Source organism: Penicillium brevicompactum (assembly GCF_028827555.1).
Source record: "Penicillium brevicompactum strain IBT 35665 chromosome Unknown utg000003l_segment0_segment0, whole genome shotgun sequence".
NCBI classification, from domain to species: Eukaryota; Fungi; Ascomycota; class Eurotiomycetes; order Eurotiales; family Aspergillaceae; genus Penicillium; species Penicillium brevicompactum.
In genome coordinates, this window is record NW_026623206.1 from 390,712 (window position 1) to 405,069 (window position 14,358).

The 14,358-nt window shown below is 51.0% G+C and overlaps 6 protein-coding genes across 6 annotated transcripts; 3 read left to right on the top strand and 3 right to left on the bottom strand.

Moving 5' to 3' along the window:
- Positions 1-1,106: 1,106 nt before the first annotated feature.
- Positions 1,107-3,312, bottom strand: N7506_004029 (uncharacterized protein; the record flags this gene model as incomplete). The annotated part of the gene is made up of 4 exons (XM_056953324.1): positions 1,107-1,342; positions 1,395-2,303; positions 2,366-2,945; positions 3,001-3,312. The coding sequence occupies 4 exons, from the start codon at positions 3,310-3,312 to the stop codon at positions 1,107-1,109; spliced, it is 2,037 nt and encodes a 678-aa protein (XP_056812213.1).
- Positions 3,313-3,987: 675 nt separating this feature from the next.
- On the top strand, positions 3,988-5,867 carry N7506_004030 (Zn(II)2Cys6 transcription factor; the record flags this gene model as incomplete). Its single annotated transcript, XM_056953325.1, has 4 exons — positions 3,988-4,130; positions 4,177-5,001; positions 5,051-5,257; positions 5,306-5,867. The coding sequence occupies 4 exons, from the start codon at positions 3,988-3,990 to the stop codon at positions 5,865-5,867; spliced, it is 1,737 nt and encodes a 578-aa protein (XP_056812214.1).
- Positions 5,868-6,175: 308 nt separating this feature from the next.
- N7506_004031 (PEX28-32 family peroxisomal membrane protein) lies at positions 6,176-8,037 on the bottom strand (the record flags this gene model as incomplete). Its single annotated transcript, XM_056953326.1, has 3 exons — positions 6,176-6,715; positions 6,766-7,979; positions 8,025-8,037. The coding sequence occupies 3 exons, from the start codon at positions 8,035-8,037 to the stop codon at positions 6,176-6,178; spliced, it is 1,767 nt and encodes a 588-aa protein (XP_056812215.1).
- A 399-nt stretch (positions 8,038-8,436) lies between these two features.
- N7506_004032 (import motor complex subunit PAM16) lies at positions 8,437-8,888 on the top strand (the record flags this gene model as incomplete). The annotated part of the gene is made up of 2 exons (XM_056953327.1): positions 8,437-8,439; positions 8,487-8,888. 2 exons carry the CDS (start codon positions 8,437-8,439, stop codon positions 8,886-8,888), a joined length of 405 nt encoding a protein of 134 aa, XP_056812216.1.
- A 740-nt stretch (positions 8,889-9,628) lies between these two features.
- N7506_004033 (D-arabinose 1-dehydrogenase (NAD(P)(+)) ARA2) lies at positions 9,629-11,017 on the top strand (the record flags this gene model as incomplete). The annotated part of the gene is made up of 1 exon (XM_056953328.1): positions 9,629-11,017. One exon carries the CDS (start codon positions 9,629-9,631, stop codon positions 11,015-11,017), a length of 1,389 nt encoding a protein of 462 aa, XP_056812217.1.
- A 1,015-nt stretch (positions 11,018-12,032) lies between these two features.
- N7506_004034 (putative topoisomerase family protein TRF4) lies at positions 12,033-14,280 on the bottom strand (the record flags this gene model as incomplete). The annotated part of the gene is made up of 3 exons (XM_056953329.1): positions 12,033-12,707; positions 12,764-13,454; positions 13,517-14,280. 3 exons carry the CDS (start codon positions 14,278-14,280, stop codon positions 12,033-12,035), a joined length of 2,130 nt encoding a protein of 709 aa, XP_056812218.1.
- Between the last annotated feature and the right edge of the window lie 78 nt (positions 14,281-14,358).

Genomic DNA, 14,358 nt, shown 5'->3' on the forward strand with positions numbered 1-14,358 from the left:
GGTTGTGAGATTGAATACCTGCCTAGATATGCCCGTTGGCCACACAATCACGCATTTTCTCTAGGGCTCAACCAAAGTATACAAAGCCTCAGTGCTTGGTGAGCACGAGGACTGGCGGATTTCTTAGTTGACCTTGTGCTTGTTCGCGGGGTGACCTTGGGCAGGAAAGCGAGTTTGAACAGTAAATTGTAACTCTCATTGTTCTTCATTGCCACACAATCTAGGACATCGGGACAATAGGAAAAGAGTCCAGATTACTGAAATTATCAGCGGCTTCGACATGCGTGATGGGTGCGGCATCATCGGCACTTTGGGTGCATGTGGTACTATTGGCATGATCGCACTTCCATGGATTGATGTTGTAAACCACTATCTATCCAGAAATCTGCGAGGTCTCAGAGATGCCGACGAATTAGGCTCAGGGTAGATATAGCTGGATCCTTGCCTAGATGGTACGTAGCGGTGTGCTAAATCACGAAGCTTGAGTTCTCAACACTCTCGAGGTCGGAACCTTGGAATTCGCTAGGTATTGAAAGTCAAGGAGATTATTTATTTACAGTCTAAGTATTGGGTAAGATGTTTATCTATCTATTTCTGTCTAGAATTTCTGTCAAAAGGGGCAATCATCGGTAAGATCGGTGATAGCGGTGTTCCCGGTTTGTTCGGTAGATTCGGTAGCTTCGCGTCTGCCGACCTCGGAGCTTTCAACATCTGCCATGATTTTGAGGGCTTTGGAGGAAATGAAGGTACCTAGGTAATCCTTGAGTTCCACGGATACCAACTACCTATCTACTGAGGCTCAGCCCCCAGGTCAGGCCCAGGGAGCTCCTAGCACTCCCCACACCGCGAGGGTTCCAACCAAAAGTACCTACGGACCTCGGCAATCATTCGATGACTGGACTCTAGTAGAGAGTTGGCACGCTAAACATTACGCCATAGAAGCCCCTTCTGGTGTTCTAGGGACTGATATAAAATTTAAACGTTGGAAAAATGTTCAGCTAGGTAGGTGCTCGCTTAATCTGTTCATTGGTAAGGCTTGCACTGTCTATGTTCAAAAATGTCCAGATTGGCAGACAGGGGTATATATCTGAAGAAAATGAGGTGATCTAGTCAATCCTCTTGTAAAGCTTTGCCTTGCTGCCAGCGGAGGATGATCCCGCGCAACAAGAAGCGGGCTCTTCTTCGGGATGCAGCGAGGATTTGTTGAACAGTTGAGAAGACTGCGGCACGTCAAGTGCCGGATTCTTGTTGAAGAAGCCATCTGGCTTCAACATGACACTGATCTTCTCCATCGGCATGACAGGGAAGTCCTCAATTCGAGGGTTATGAGTGAGGCCGAAGGCTGATTGAATGCTTAGTTAACTGGGCTTGATATAAAGGTGATGAAGACTTACTGTGCCATAAAACCACATCCTCGTTCTCTGTGTTGTCCTTGCGCTGGACCCAGGTTTCGACACCTTCTGCACGACGACTTTGGTTGGTGAACTCGCCAGCAGCATACAACTCGTCATCCTGATACTTGGTCACCCAGATGGGCTTCGTGGCAAACTCAGCGCGGCGGTAGCCTGGAGCGTTCTTGCTGACAAGAAGCATTTGACTAGGAGCCGCCATGAGCTTATATGCCACTGGTTTGTAAGTGATAGGGTTTGTGACATTGTCGTTTCGGATCTTGAAGACACGATGACGATCCACACTTGTGTTTGCCGTGCCTGCTGTGCGCATAACTGTGGGTTCAGAAACGTAACCCACGAGGTAGGGATTCTTTTCGTCTTCCGGCATCGGAACGCTGTCCTCATAATAGATGGTGTTCTTGAAGCCATCAATCGCAGGATCCACGCGGAGGGAGAACATATGTTGGTGGAAAGGAGCCATGACACCTGGGCCGACATTCGTGCCCCAGGGAACGGTCTGACCGTTCTCGTTATCAAATGGCACGGTGGAGAGGATACCCGTGGCGCGAACTTCCAATTCAACATTTGCGGCCTGGTCGAAGATGTAGTTGAAGATATATTCGTAATTGGCCACGGTGCAAATCATCTGTAGGACAAGCTGACGGTTACGCACGACAGTAGCGGCGCCAGACCGATAGTTGGTATGCTTGTGTTGCAAACCGTTATCTTGCTCGTGCATACAAATAACGTTCTTCAACTGCAATGGGTTTCCCTTGCAGTCGTTGCGATAGCCGTCGAAGTACTTGATATGACCAAGGCAGTCACATCCCAGAGCCAACTGATTGGCGTTCATTCCAAAGCCAGTGTCACCGACATCAAATGCCTGCTTGCGATGATAAGGTGCACGAGGGTCTGAATCCATGTTAACCGAGCTGTACCCTCCCAAAGGACCTCTACCATTCAATTCCACTTACCTCCGTAAGGAACAGTCATCTCAGAGACAGCCAATCGGTAGAAAAGGTTCCGGTTATCGTAAGTGACATTATATATAACCAGCCCTTCACGAGCATTGAAACCCACACGGAAGCGCCACTTCTGCCAGTACACAGAGTTGCCATCTACCGAGTATGAAGGGCCCTCGGGTTGCTGCACGATGTAGGGTTTGAGATCGGTACGAACCGGCTCATCCAAAAGATCATGAGCATATTGCACCGTCTTGACGGGCTTCCAGGGCTGTGTGGTGGTCGTCTCAAAGTCACCTCCACCGGGGAGGTAATCCATGCGCACCAGCTCATGGGTCAATCCATCGAACACCGGTGAGAACTTGCAAGGAAGAGAGTAGTGATTGTTCTGAGGGTGGTCGGTCTCGACCATGTACATAAAGCATTGGAAGAGGCGTCGATCTTCGGTATCATTGTCTGTGCCGTACATCCAAGGGTCGTTGCAGACTGTCACGCCCGCGGGCAATTGCAGCTTTTCAATCTCGGCGAGTACGGCAGGGTGCTTCATACACATTTCTTCGATTCCGGCGATCTCGTCGATGTCGATGGGGCCCTGTCACTCAGATATTAATTAAGACCAAAGTCGCCGAGAGGAGTATTAGACTTACCTGAACCTCCTTTGGAAGCTCCTTGGCATAGACGATTGAGCGCTTGTCGGCATTGAGAATAGCTTTGTAGAACGCGCCGGTATCGAGACGGTGGAAAAGGACGTAGAGCAAACGAGCAGGTGGTGGGGGCAGCGGGCGACGTAGGCGCTCTGCTTCAATGTATGCGATGACATCCTTCTTGATGGGCTCATTGACGTCAATGCGCTTGTAACGAAGGGGGACACCAGGGAAAGTCGCCTCAAGAATCTTGACGGCAAGCTTGATCTCCCCCGGTGAGATGGGATCGAATGGGTGAGGGCCGTGGGTCACCATTTTGGCAACGTGGGGTGCACAAGTGGACTGATAAGGGTTATGTGTGAGAGGGAGCTACCAAAGATCCCACGAGAATCCAAGGTAGAGGTTGAAAGTTGAGAGATTGATAGAAAGATACAGAAGGATTCCACAAACCGTCCCAATGACTGCACTTAAATAATCACTCCAACTGCGTATCTTTCGAGGGTCTGGGTGTACCTACCCGATTGGGACATGTGGGCCCTCGAACGGGGAGAGTTTGGAGATTTGAATGAGGTACCAGATCTTGGCTCTGGCTCATTTGGAGAAATCTATACTAGATCGGCTGAAATAGGTAATTATGCTACGTGATCTGTCTGAAAATCATGCTGGAACGGAACATGTTCGGTCTACAGAACAATATACCTCAAATTCTGGAATTATTTGTCTTGCTACGTTACAAGTAAACGTGCAATTTTGGTTTTCCCCCGGAAGGGAGGTCACGTGAACGTGGGGAAGCGCGATAAAGTACCTCGATCGGGATTAGCGTCACTGGCTATCGATAACGCTTTGATAAAACTCAAGATGTGTGACCCTCCCCTCCACACATTTCAAGGGTCCGGCGCAACATTGTCTTGATTTGTACAACATTTGCGATAAGCATGCAGTCACTAGCCCCGATCGAATCCCTGTACTACCTGGTTCTTCCCTGACGTGATGAACAACTTTCCCCTGACGGAACCTTCTCCGCCTTCGACCTCCAAGAAGTGCAGGACGCGACAATCGGGTACCGCATGGACCCGCTCTGGGTGCTTGACATGCAAGAAAAGACGCAAGGCCTGTGATAAACAGAAACCCAGGTGTGTTCGATAATTTGGCCTTGGGAGCTTTGACTAATTGGACCAGTTGCAACAATTGCCTCAAACAAGGCCGAACATGCGAAGGCTATGGCTCCATGTGGGTAGAGCCATTGGGTCCTTCGGCGCAGGTTTTTTCAAAATCTGAATCCAAGTCTGAGCAGCCTATTGAATCACCAAAGCGTCGTCGACTAAGCGAGTCTGCGTCGCAACTACCATCCCCAGCACCCTCGGCGTCATCAGACGCATGGTTTGATTTCCGCTCTTCGGGTCAGGTCACACCCTGGAACTGGTCAAATGTATCATCACCTCGGGAACTTGGCTCCATTTCCTCAAATCCGGTCACTTCTCAAGAATTGGCGGGATGCGCACAGGAGTATGTTGATGTACCCGCCGATGCAATGATCCCACGGCCGCAGGGTCACATCAGCCATCTCTCATGCCACGAGACCCACTACCTACAGTATCACATGGAACAAGGGTCTCGACTGCTAGCAAACCTAGAGAGCGACGACAACCCCCTTCGATCCATATTGATACCAAGAGCAATGTCGTCGCCTTTGCTGATGAAAGCCGTATGTGCCGTGTCCGCCCTCCATCTAGCAAACCGCTCCCAAGGCTTCGGGGCGCATACTGCTGCCGTCAATTACTATAGCGGAACTCTCAGTGGCCTCCGATCAGCACTGGGTGAGTGTTCAACGGAACTGCTACCTGATGATGCTATGTTGGCTGTGGGACTCCTGTGTAAGTATGAGATTGTACGTGGCAGCGTCAAGCAATGGGTTGTTCATCTGAACGCCTTGCAACGTCTTATAGTATCGCGTGGGGGATTCGCGTCGATGGATCGTGATGCAGCAGAGTTTCTGCGAGGCTTGTAAGTGACATATCACCAACAAAAGCATGCCAGTTCTGACCTCATCCAGATTTGTGTATGCTTATCAAATGGCTCGGATCAGCAATCACAATCGCATCACCCCCGCAGATATCTCTGTCGATAGCGATATTGGCATTCCAAAGTTAGACATATACATCGGCTACACGGAGGAGCTTCTGGAGCTCTGCGCGCGCATTGCTGAGCTCCCAGCTTCCAAACACGACAATTTGGCACTATATCTCAGCGTTGCCTCCATGTATGTCCTGCCGTATCCAAACCTGACAAACGGAACTGACCAATATAGAAACGAATCCCTTTTGAACTGGACCCATACTTCAACGCCATATGTGATCCCATCAGGCACACCAGCAGCCACACTCACCCGACTCCAACTTGTGGCTGAATGTTTCCGCGATGCGGGCTTCGCATACCTTCATTCAATCATGGAGCATATCAGCAGAGATTTGGAGACCGCAGAGCTAGCCATTCCAGTAGGGGCCATCCCCACGCAGGATTGGTGCTCTCTGATCTCTAGTCCCAAACAGCCTGCCATTGACCGATGCCTTGCGCGCGTCAAAAACTTTCCGCTGGACGATCACTGCGAGTACTCTGCGCTCACTTTCCCATTGTTTATCTCGGGATGCGAGAGCAACAATATAGCAGATAGAGAAGTGGTACTCCAGTCTCTTGATAAATTGCAGCATAACTTTGGCATTGGCAATGTCAGGCGGGCAAAGGAGTTGCTGGGGATATTATGGGCGAGGCGAGATGCCGACTCTGGATTATTTGGCCTTGGTATAGATCACAAGCAGGTGCATTGGCTGGATATTGTTAAAGAGCTGGGATGGGAACTGATCCTTGCATAAAGTCCTTACAAGGTTTTGCCTCAATTTCTGGAAGTTTTGTGACACCTACACACGTACGACCTTGGAAGCACGATTCATAGCAAAGCCCTTGAGATGGATCTCGGGAAGAAATTTCAATATGAACCCCGGAGAAGGCCATGATTGGTAGTGTTCCAGACTTCTGGCTCAACGTAGGTAGACCTTTACATTGTTGGGCTGCCTCACTTGTCGTGCAAAACCACATCATGCTAGCAATAATCTTTGAAACAACCGGAAATGATATATAGCCTAAAGCAAAACGATTCAATAGCCAGAGGGGATGTTTAAATTCAGCTCAACCCCATGTTGATCTCATCACTGAGGCCCCATTCCCTTTCCGCCCTCTCTGTCCCGCCAGCAGCCCGCGTAGACCAACGATCGAGATGGTCTTGCGAATTAGCCATTTCCTTCTCTCGCAAGCTGGCGCTGTCACTAGTCGCCACACTTCCTTCGCGAGCATGTGACCTAGAATTTTGAATACTAATTGGCCGTGAAGCTTGCGGCCCGTCGGTTGGGACATTTGAGCCTGTAGCACGACTACTATCGGTCGGAGATGCAACGCTGGGCTCATTCTCGGTCTTGCTACCACTGAACCATCGACGGCGGCGGGACTTGGACGCTGTAGACGCGGCGATGCTCTTCGTATCGGCGTCATCGTCATTATCTCGCGATTTTTCTTTTTCCAGTGCCTGGGTGAGGCCTGAAATAGTTTCATCGGAGCCATTCTGACTAGGACCCGGGGAAATTTCGGCTAGTTCGGCGTCTCGGAACCACTTGCGTCGGCGGGTGTAACGATCCCACCCATCTTGTCCGCGACGACCATCGTTCCACTGCGTTTGATTAGCAAGGAATGATTCAGTGAAAATGAGGATTGACTTACCTTGCTATCATAGTAGATCCAGCCCTCGCCTGTTGATCCTTTGCCGTCTGACTTTCCATTGAAGTTATCAGCTCCCTCAACACGCCATTGGCTACCTTCCACCCATCGCCATTTGGCGTCTCCGGTTTGGACATCAGGAAGTTCGAAAGTATCCTTTGGGGCAACGGTATTTTGATGCTCATCGGTCCACGAAGCACGTTCTGATGGGAATAACGAATATGTCCACCCAATACCCAACCAGCGACGCTGGTTCTCGTAGACAACAAAAGTGAATCGCACCCCGGAATTATTCCCACGTCGCCGAGTTGAGATGTTGAGACCTTGGCCTTGACCCTTAGGTCGATTTTGAGACTTCTGCACACTGCTTGGCGTCTCGGCGACCGAAAGTCCAGTAGCGACAGCACAGAGTCGGCGCACGGCCCGAGACCGCCAAAGAATCACACGCGAGACTCTCGCAGGCCGTGAATGATAAGTTAAGATAATGGTACCGACGGCCATGATAACACGACGCGTGGTGATTAGGTAGAAGGGAGGAAGAGTCAGTCCAATCCATACTGGGGTAACTAAGAGAATTCGAATGAAGAGAGCCGTCAAAGCGGGTTTGGTGGTTGCCGACGTGGCGGTGCGTTGAGTAGAAAGGAAATCGGTGAGGTCAAGGAGGGGTTCAAGGAGGATATTGCATCTGGTTGTAAAGACGCGGACAGTCTCAACGATCTCGTCGAGGCTTTTCTGATGACGTAGGGAGCTATCCGGGGCAACTTTGGTCTTGTGCTTTTCACCTGTGGATGTAGTTGATGACAGCGGCGAATAGCGACGGCCATACATGCCGAGGATCAAGGCAACCACGACCAGGATCGGTCCTGCCCAAAGAATAATGGCATCACTATACAGCACGACTGTCCAAAATGTGGCCACGAGCAAAAAGCTCTGCCATGGGTCACCAGAAGTCCATGTTAGAAGGCCGGCGAGTTTGTTGAGAGGGAGAAGGAATGGATGTGAATAGGCTAGAGCCCGAGTGATGGCTGGTGGTGTAGCCACCAGAAGAGGTGATTTGCGATGCACGATGACACTAGAGCGCTGGCGCGAGGTCAGGGCCGAGCCGGTTATCGTCGACGGAGAGAAAGCAGCGACCGTCGGCGGTTGAGAATCCGGCTGGCCGTGATCTTGTGCGGTGGTTGGGGGTGCCATGGAATCTATCCACGGAATATTGTCTGCTTGTCATCAGCGTTGAATCCATATGGGGGAGGATATGTACATACCTAGAGCGGCCATCCAATTATGGACATGTCTTTGGGAAATAGTCAGCTCATCCTCTGGGGGAATGAGGATTTAATAAGAGGTGAGGATCATGGGCAGCTGTTCGGTCCAAGGAAGATCTGCGGGGAGCAGCGTTGGGCATGTGACTCTCGGTACAGTGTGAAGAGTCCAAGTTGGTTTTATATTTAATGTATGCTGGACATATTAATATCTTTATGAGAATACATACAATTTTAGAAATATCAACATATATCTATTTCCTATTAGCCAAACACCTACTCCGTAATTTATTGTAGACTCTATACTATGAAGGTCATATTTGTTGTTCTGAAAGCTCCCCGACGCTAACTTCCGCCTCCGAAATTTTCCCCTTCTCTTCTCTTCCAACTCTCCAGACCTTCACGGCACCACAAAATGGTACGTCTCACCACTGGCTATTACGTATCTTCTGCTAATTCATCTAGGCCCACCGCATTGTTTCTCAAGTCGTTGTGACTGGTGCCCGAGTTTTCGGCCGCGCCTTCGCCGAAGCCTACAAGCAAGCGCAAGCCACCGGCAAATACAAGGGCCAACAAGGCGCTTCCGGCGGTTCCCTCACCTCCTCCAACCTGAGCATCGATGAAGCCTGCAAAATCCTCAATGTCAAGCCCCCCGCGAGCGGCGAACATAACCTCGAACACGTCATGAACCGGTTCAAGAAACTGTTCGATATCAACAATCCCGAGAAGGGCGGCAGCTTCTATCTGCAGAGCAAGATTCTGCGCGCGCGCGAAAGACTAGAGATGGAGTTTCGAGAGGCCGAGCGCAAAGTTGCGCACGACAAGGAATTGAAGGAAGGCTGGAACCCCAAGGTCTACAAGGATTGAAGATCTCACTCAACATCTTGGAGATCACGACTGCTCCGGTCTCGAGCAACACTTGCGAGTTCAACTGGCCCTCCCTTTCTGCTCGGTTCTCTCGTTTTGGCATAGCATGGCGTTTTTGGTTGGAGAAGGATGCTCAACTCCCTATGTTGGGGACTGAGACCTTTCTCTCTCATCTTTCTTGGCCCTGAGTCTTGGGGCATTCTCTGGAGATGGAGCCCCATCTCTGATTCCCATTGACTCGGTCTCTGTATATCACCGTCTCTTGACTCCCTTCTCCCCTCTTCCGGAAAGGATATATGTACAATAGCCATTTACTTGCATTCATATAATGTCGGGTTTACGCATTACCTGGAGTCCTCATTCATATCCATATTCTAGCATATCGTACAGACATGGGCGCAAAGACCGAACCTTGAAGTTTTTTTGCCACTACCGCCTCCGCCAGGCACATTCTGCCTGTTCGTACTGCATCTGCAGGGCTGCAATCTGATTGACGGAACAATCTCAAGAAGAGTGGATATCATGCCAGTTGGGTCTTCTTTCTAGATCGAGACGAGTCTGTATCGAGAATCACGGGCGTCCCGATCTGGGGCCGATGAAACCCCCCGCCATGGCGCCATCCGGAGCGGAGCCGATGGGGGTTCACCTTTTTTTTTTGGAACGCAAAGTGTTCTCTTCAACTTGCAATTGATCATTGAATGAGTGATATCACCACAAAGCCTGGCATTCCGGTCACAGCCATGCGCCCTTCTACTCCCCTCTCCGCGGCCCTCCCGCCATTGATCATGGGCACCGCAACCTTCAATTCTCAGTACAACGCAGACCCGTACGCCCTGCCAACGACCGAACTCGTTCAGCGCGCATTATCCCGAGGTATCCGCGCCTTCGATACATCACCCTACTACGGTCCCGCCGAAGAACTGCTCGGCCGCGCCCTCGCCACAGAATTCGTGCAATCGTCCTTTCCCCGCGAAAGCTATCATATTCTCACAAAAGTCGGTCGCATAGGAGGCTCTTCCTTCGACTACTCTCCTTCATGGATCCGACATAGTGTGCGCCGCAGTTTGCAGCGCCTGCACACCTCATATCTAGACGTGGTCTACTGCCACGATGTGGAATTCGTCACACCCGCTGAAGTCCTTACTGCCGTTCGAGAGCTACGCAGCCTCCGAGACCAAGGTCTCATCCGATACGTTGGTATCTCGGGATACCCAGTCGATACACTAAGTGCGCTTGCGGAAACAATTCTTCGAGAGACGGGCGAGCCACTGGATATCGTGATGTCTTATGCCAACTTCACGCTACAAAACACAAGATTGCATTCTCGTGCACTACCCCGACTCATCGCCGCCGGGGTTGATGTCGTGCCCAATGCTTCACCATTGGGTATGGGACTGCTGCGCCGTGACGGTGTGCCAATTGGATCAATGGGCGATTTCCACCCTGCGCCTGATGCGCTGCGCGCTGCTGTAGCCCGCGCGGCGGTGCGTGCGTCGTCGCATGGCGAAAAGCTCGAGGTCATTGCGATTCGATTTGCGTTGGAATCGTGGCTTCGGGTCGGTGCGCGGGCAGGTGGGCTTGGGGCACCGCTTGCGAAGGGCGCAAACGCAGATCCTGGTTTCTTGTCTGTTGCCAATCTGGGCACCGGGAAGCGGCTTGGAGTCAGCGTTATGGGTGTGAGCAACATCGCAGAGTTGGACGAGACTATGCGTGTGTGGCACAGTATCGTTGATGGGCTAGAGAATTGGGGTGAAGATGATGATGACTATTTCAATACCAAGTTATCGACTCCGTCAACTCCCGCTCTGGGTGCTGTTCCTACAGCGGAGAATACCAGCATTCTGACGCCCGGTGAAGGAGTCACAGATCGTGCTTGGTCTCGTGCGCGCGGTGCCCATATCTTGGAACTCGCGAGGGAGATCCGAGACGTCATTGGTGCGGAACTGGTCGATTATGTTTGGGACAGTCCGTCGCCTGATTTTGTCAATCAGGTGTCCGAGGAGCATCTTGTTTTGAAGCACCGGATTCAGGCCGAAGAAAGGACAGGGAAGATAGACTTGTCTTCTCTTCCACCAAGCGAGGAGGCCATGCTGACCCCACCGTCAGATGTGGAGCGGCAGCTTGCATAGCCAGCCATGGAGATGTACCCAGCCAGATACGACCATAGATGTATATAGAAGAACACATGTCAGGTGTGCAAGCATACACACCTTCGATACATAATTCAACGAGTTTGATGACTTCAACGTCGATCAGTATCGTGAATCTGGGGCAATTTGTCTCCCGTCTGATGTAGCCTGCGTACTATCCAACCTCTCTGTTATAGACCAAGGGTCGCAACCCGCAGACCAACAAGATTTTGATATCGAGATCTCACAAGGACCATTCATGCAGGGTTACCCAAGATAGCAACCTTCTGACCTAGAAAGCTTCAGGTATGTCATGGGCGCCGCTCCAGTATTCACCAAGCACATCCATGGATGTACCAAAGTCCCAAACGAACACAAAGCCATAGTCCTCTCTCAGAAACCGCGTGTAGCGTACTCTGAGTGAGAAGGAAAGCATCGAGGGAAGGGGGAAGGTTAACAAACGCCAAAATGTTAAAACGCACGGTGCGAATTAACCATTGGTGGGTTTCATTTGAATCACTAACTGAATCCTGAATCTGAAAGAACAGGCAATGCTGTATGGACTAGGTTCTCGTCGTCTCGGCCGGCGAAGCGTACAATCGGAAACTGGGTCACAATTGGCTGAGGCTTGTCAAGGGAGTCAGTTCTCAACAAAATGGGGAAGTTTAACCAACAGCTTCTCCTTTGCGCTAGCCAAGTCAGAATCCAGCCATACTTAGCCTGGAAACGAACGCGCAAATCGCTGAAATATCCTAAAGATAAGTAGGTCTCCTCCCTTTCCACTTCCACCAGGCAGTAGCTGCTTCAAGATGTCGACCAGTTGACAAACCGAAGCGCCGAAACAGGGAACATGAGACCCACGTTACCACCGTAGAGAGCATATCGCTCATTTGGCATGTAATTCACCAATAACCGCTCCATTCAAAATAGGGGTATCATCATACAAAATAATGTAACAAATAAGAGTCAAAAGGGAATCGTCACGGGCGTCAGGACAGAAACAAGAGGCTGCCGCTTAGGCTGCCGCTTGTTGCTCTCTGAAAGCCAAGTCGTGTTCCATCTGCGCATCGGTCTCATACCCGGCGTGTCGAAGAGCCTGGCGGATACTCAGAGAGGTGGGGAGCTTTGTGAGATCGGGCCTGAGGCGTTTGATTCTAGCAGCGCGCTCGCGACACGCCTGTCGTCTTACTTCACCCTTGCGGGCTTTGGGCGACTTTGTCTCGCCTGTTGATTCATCCGAAGAGATGATTTCCAACTCAGAGATCGTGGTTTTCAACTTGGACTTCGCTTTCTTGATCGGTCTTTGCTGCGGACCTGGGGGCGGGCCAGGGGGCGGAGGTCCAGGAGGCAACGGTGGAGGAGAATAAGCTCCATCGACTGGATAAGATTCTGGTGGCGGCGGTGGAGGAGGCACTCTGTGCTTCGCGAATCTGTTTTCTGACATGAAGACCCGACGAAGTTGGTTGCGTTGTTCGATGTATTCCTCAAAATTGCCGGCAATGATTGGTCCCAGAATGCTTTTGTTTGGTCCTTGGACCAGTGCGAGATACTCCATACGGTTCTTGAGGGTGGTGTGGGCACCTGCGAAGGTGCGGAGGATCAAGTCAACCTCACGTGTGCCCCCGGAAATATCGTTGTCACGGTTGTTGGGATCTTCGATGGTAAGACGATCGGGGTTTCCGAAATAAATCTATCAGATTCAGTCAGCAGGCTCACCTAACAATGAACTGGCTCAAACCAACTCACCTTGTTGAAATATCCCGGTGGATTCAAGCGAATCCCGACATGCCCGAACTGGAAATACTTCCCGTAGAAGTTGAAGAAATCCATCAAAATGCTTCCAAGGTTGGGCTGCTGTTGGCCCTGGGGCATGTGCTGCAACAGACTTGTTACCAGGCAAGTGATAGAGAAACCTCCCAGTCCACCAGTTGGGACTTCATTGAGGCCCCGGATCAACAAGAACTGCTTAATCACCGAAAGAATGACTGGCATCGCGGGAAACTGGGTCTTCCATTGCTGGAAGGTCTCGTTCGCGATCAGCCCACTGTTGTTGTCAAAAGACATATCAACACGCAGCCCAGTCAGCTTGTCAACGAACTTGAGAATTGGAACTCGAGCATGCGCAATGCACTCAATCGAGTTAGGGACAGCGATGTTCGTTCCTTTCAGAAAACCTGAAAATGCATAGATTTGTCCTTTCCTCTCTCCAAATGTGCGAACACCTGTACGCCTGAAAGAATTGGACAACAGCACCAAGTCAATATCTGCAGTGGGCAGATAGAGTCCAGAAGCGAAGGAACCAAAAGCATGAATTTCAACGCCGGGGTATCGGTTTTTGAATGCAATATTCAAACGCTCCACAAGATCTCTGCGGACAATGTTTTCGAACTCCTGTGGCTTAGCCCAGTTGTAGAAACTGAGAATCTCGTGGTTCAATCTAGTATATGTCAGCAAGAATTACTATCAGGGCGTAAAAGCAAAAGCATGGAGGAGACTGACTGTGTTCCCATATGCAGGGAAGTCGGGGTGGACTCAAACCAAGGCGTGCCCGTCTCCTGGGATAGCGGTAGCCACTGATCGATAACTGAGCCGTCGTAGTTGTATCTACTCGCAGGCTTGCCAGTCTTTCTGGAGTACCCTTTCAGCTCATCCTCGCGCGTTCTCTTTCGGTTTCCAGGTCCAGCATCCATGCTTTCCTGGGCCTTTGGTCCTCTGGGGGCATTTGCAGGCGCGTCGTTTTCGGGTTCTGGATCCGGCATCGCGCCGAGAGAAATGAAATCTGAGTTTTCCTTCACTGCGTCGCTCGCGTTTGTCTTTGCAGCATTGTCAAGTCTCGCTTTGCGGATCAGCTTGACGACATCGACCCTCTTGTTTGTTTGCTCGCTTGGTGGGGGAAGCACGGTGTATGGGTCCGGGTTGGACCATTTTGGGGCCGGAGGAGGAGGTGGGGGAGCCGCCGTGTTTTCGTGAAGACCATCTAAGCCCATTGCGCGCCTCTTTCGGGGTCGCTCGGTATCGGAGTCGCCATCGGACGTGTCCATCTCCGCCTCTCCACTGTCGCTCAAGGCATCCAAAGAGGCAAACTTCAATGGAGCCTTGGTCTCCGATTCTCCCTGTAGTTGCTCAGGTGTAGTCTCCCTCTTCCGGGATAAGAGTGGTCGGTCCGATGTGGGAGGTGGTCGGTAGCGGAAGCTGAATTCGTGCTTGGGGTTGGGGCGCGAGCCCCGATAGTTGGAATTACCTCTAAACTGGAATGGCGGCATAATGAAAAGCACTGCAGTGCAGTGGGGATGACGCGACGTGAAGCAAAATAGTTGTGAAAGTGGACACAAAAAAAAAGG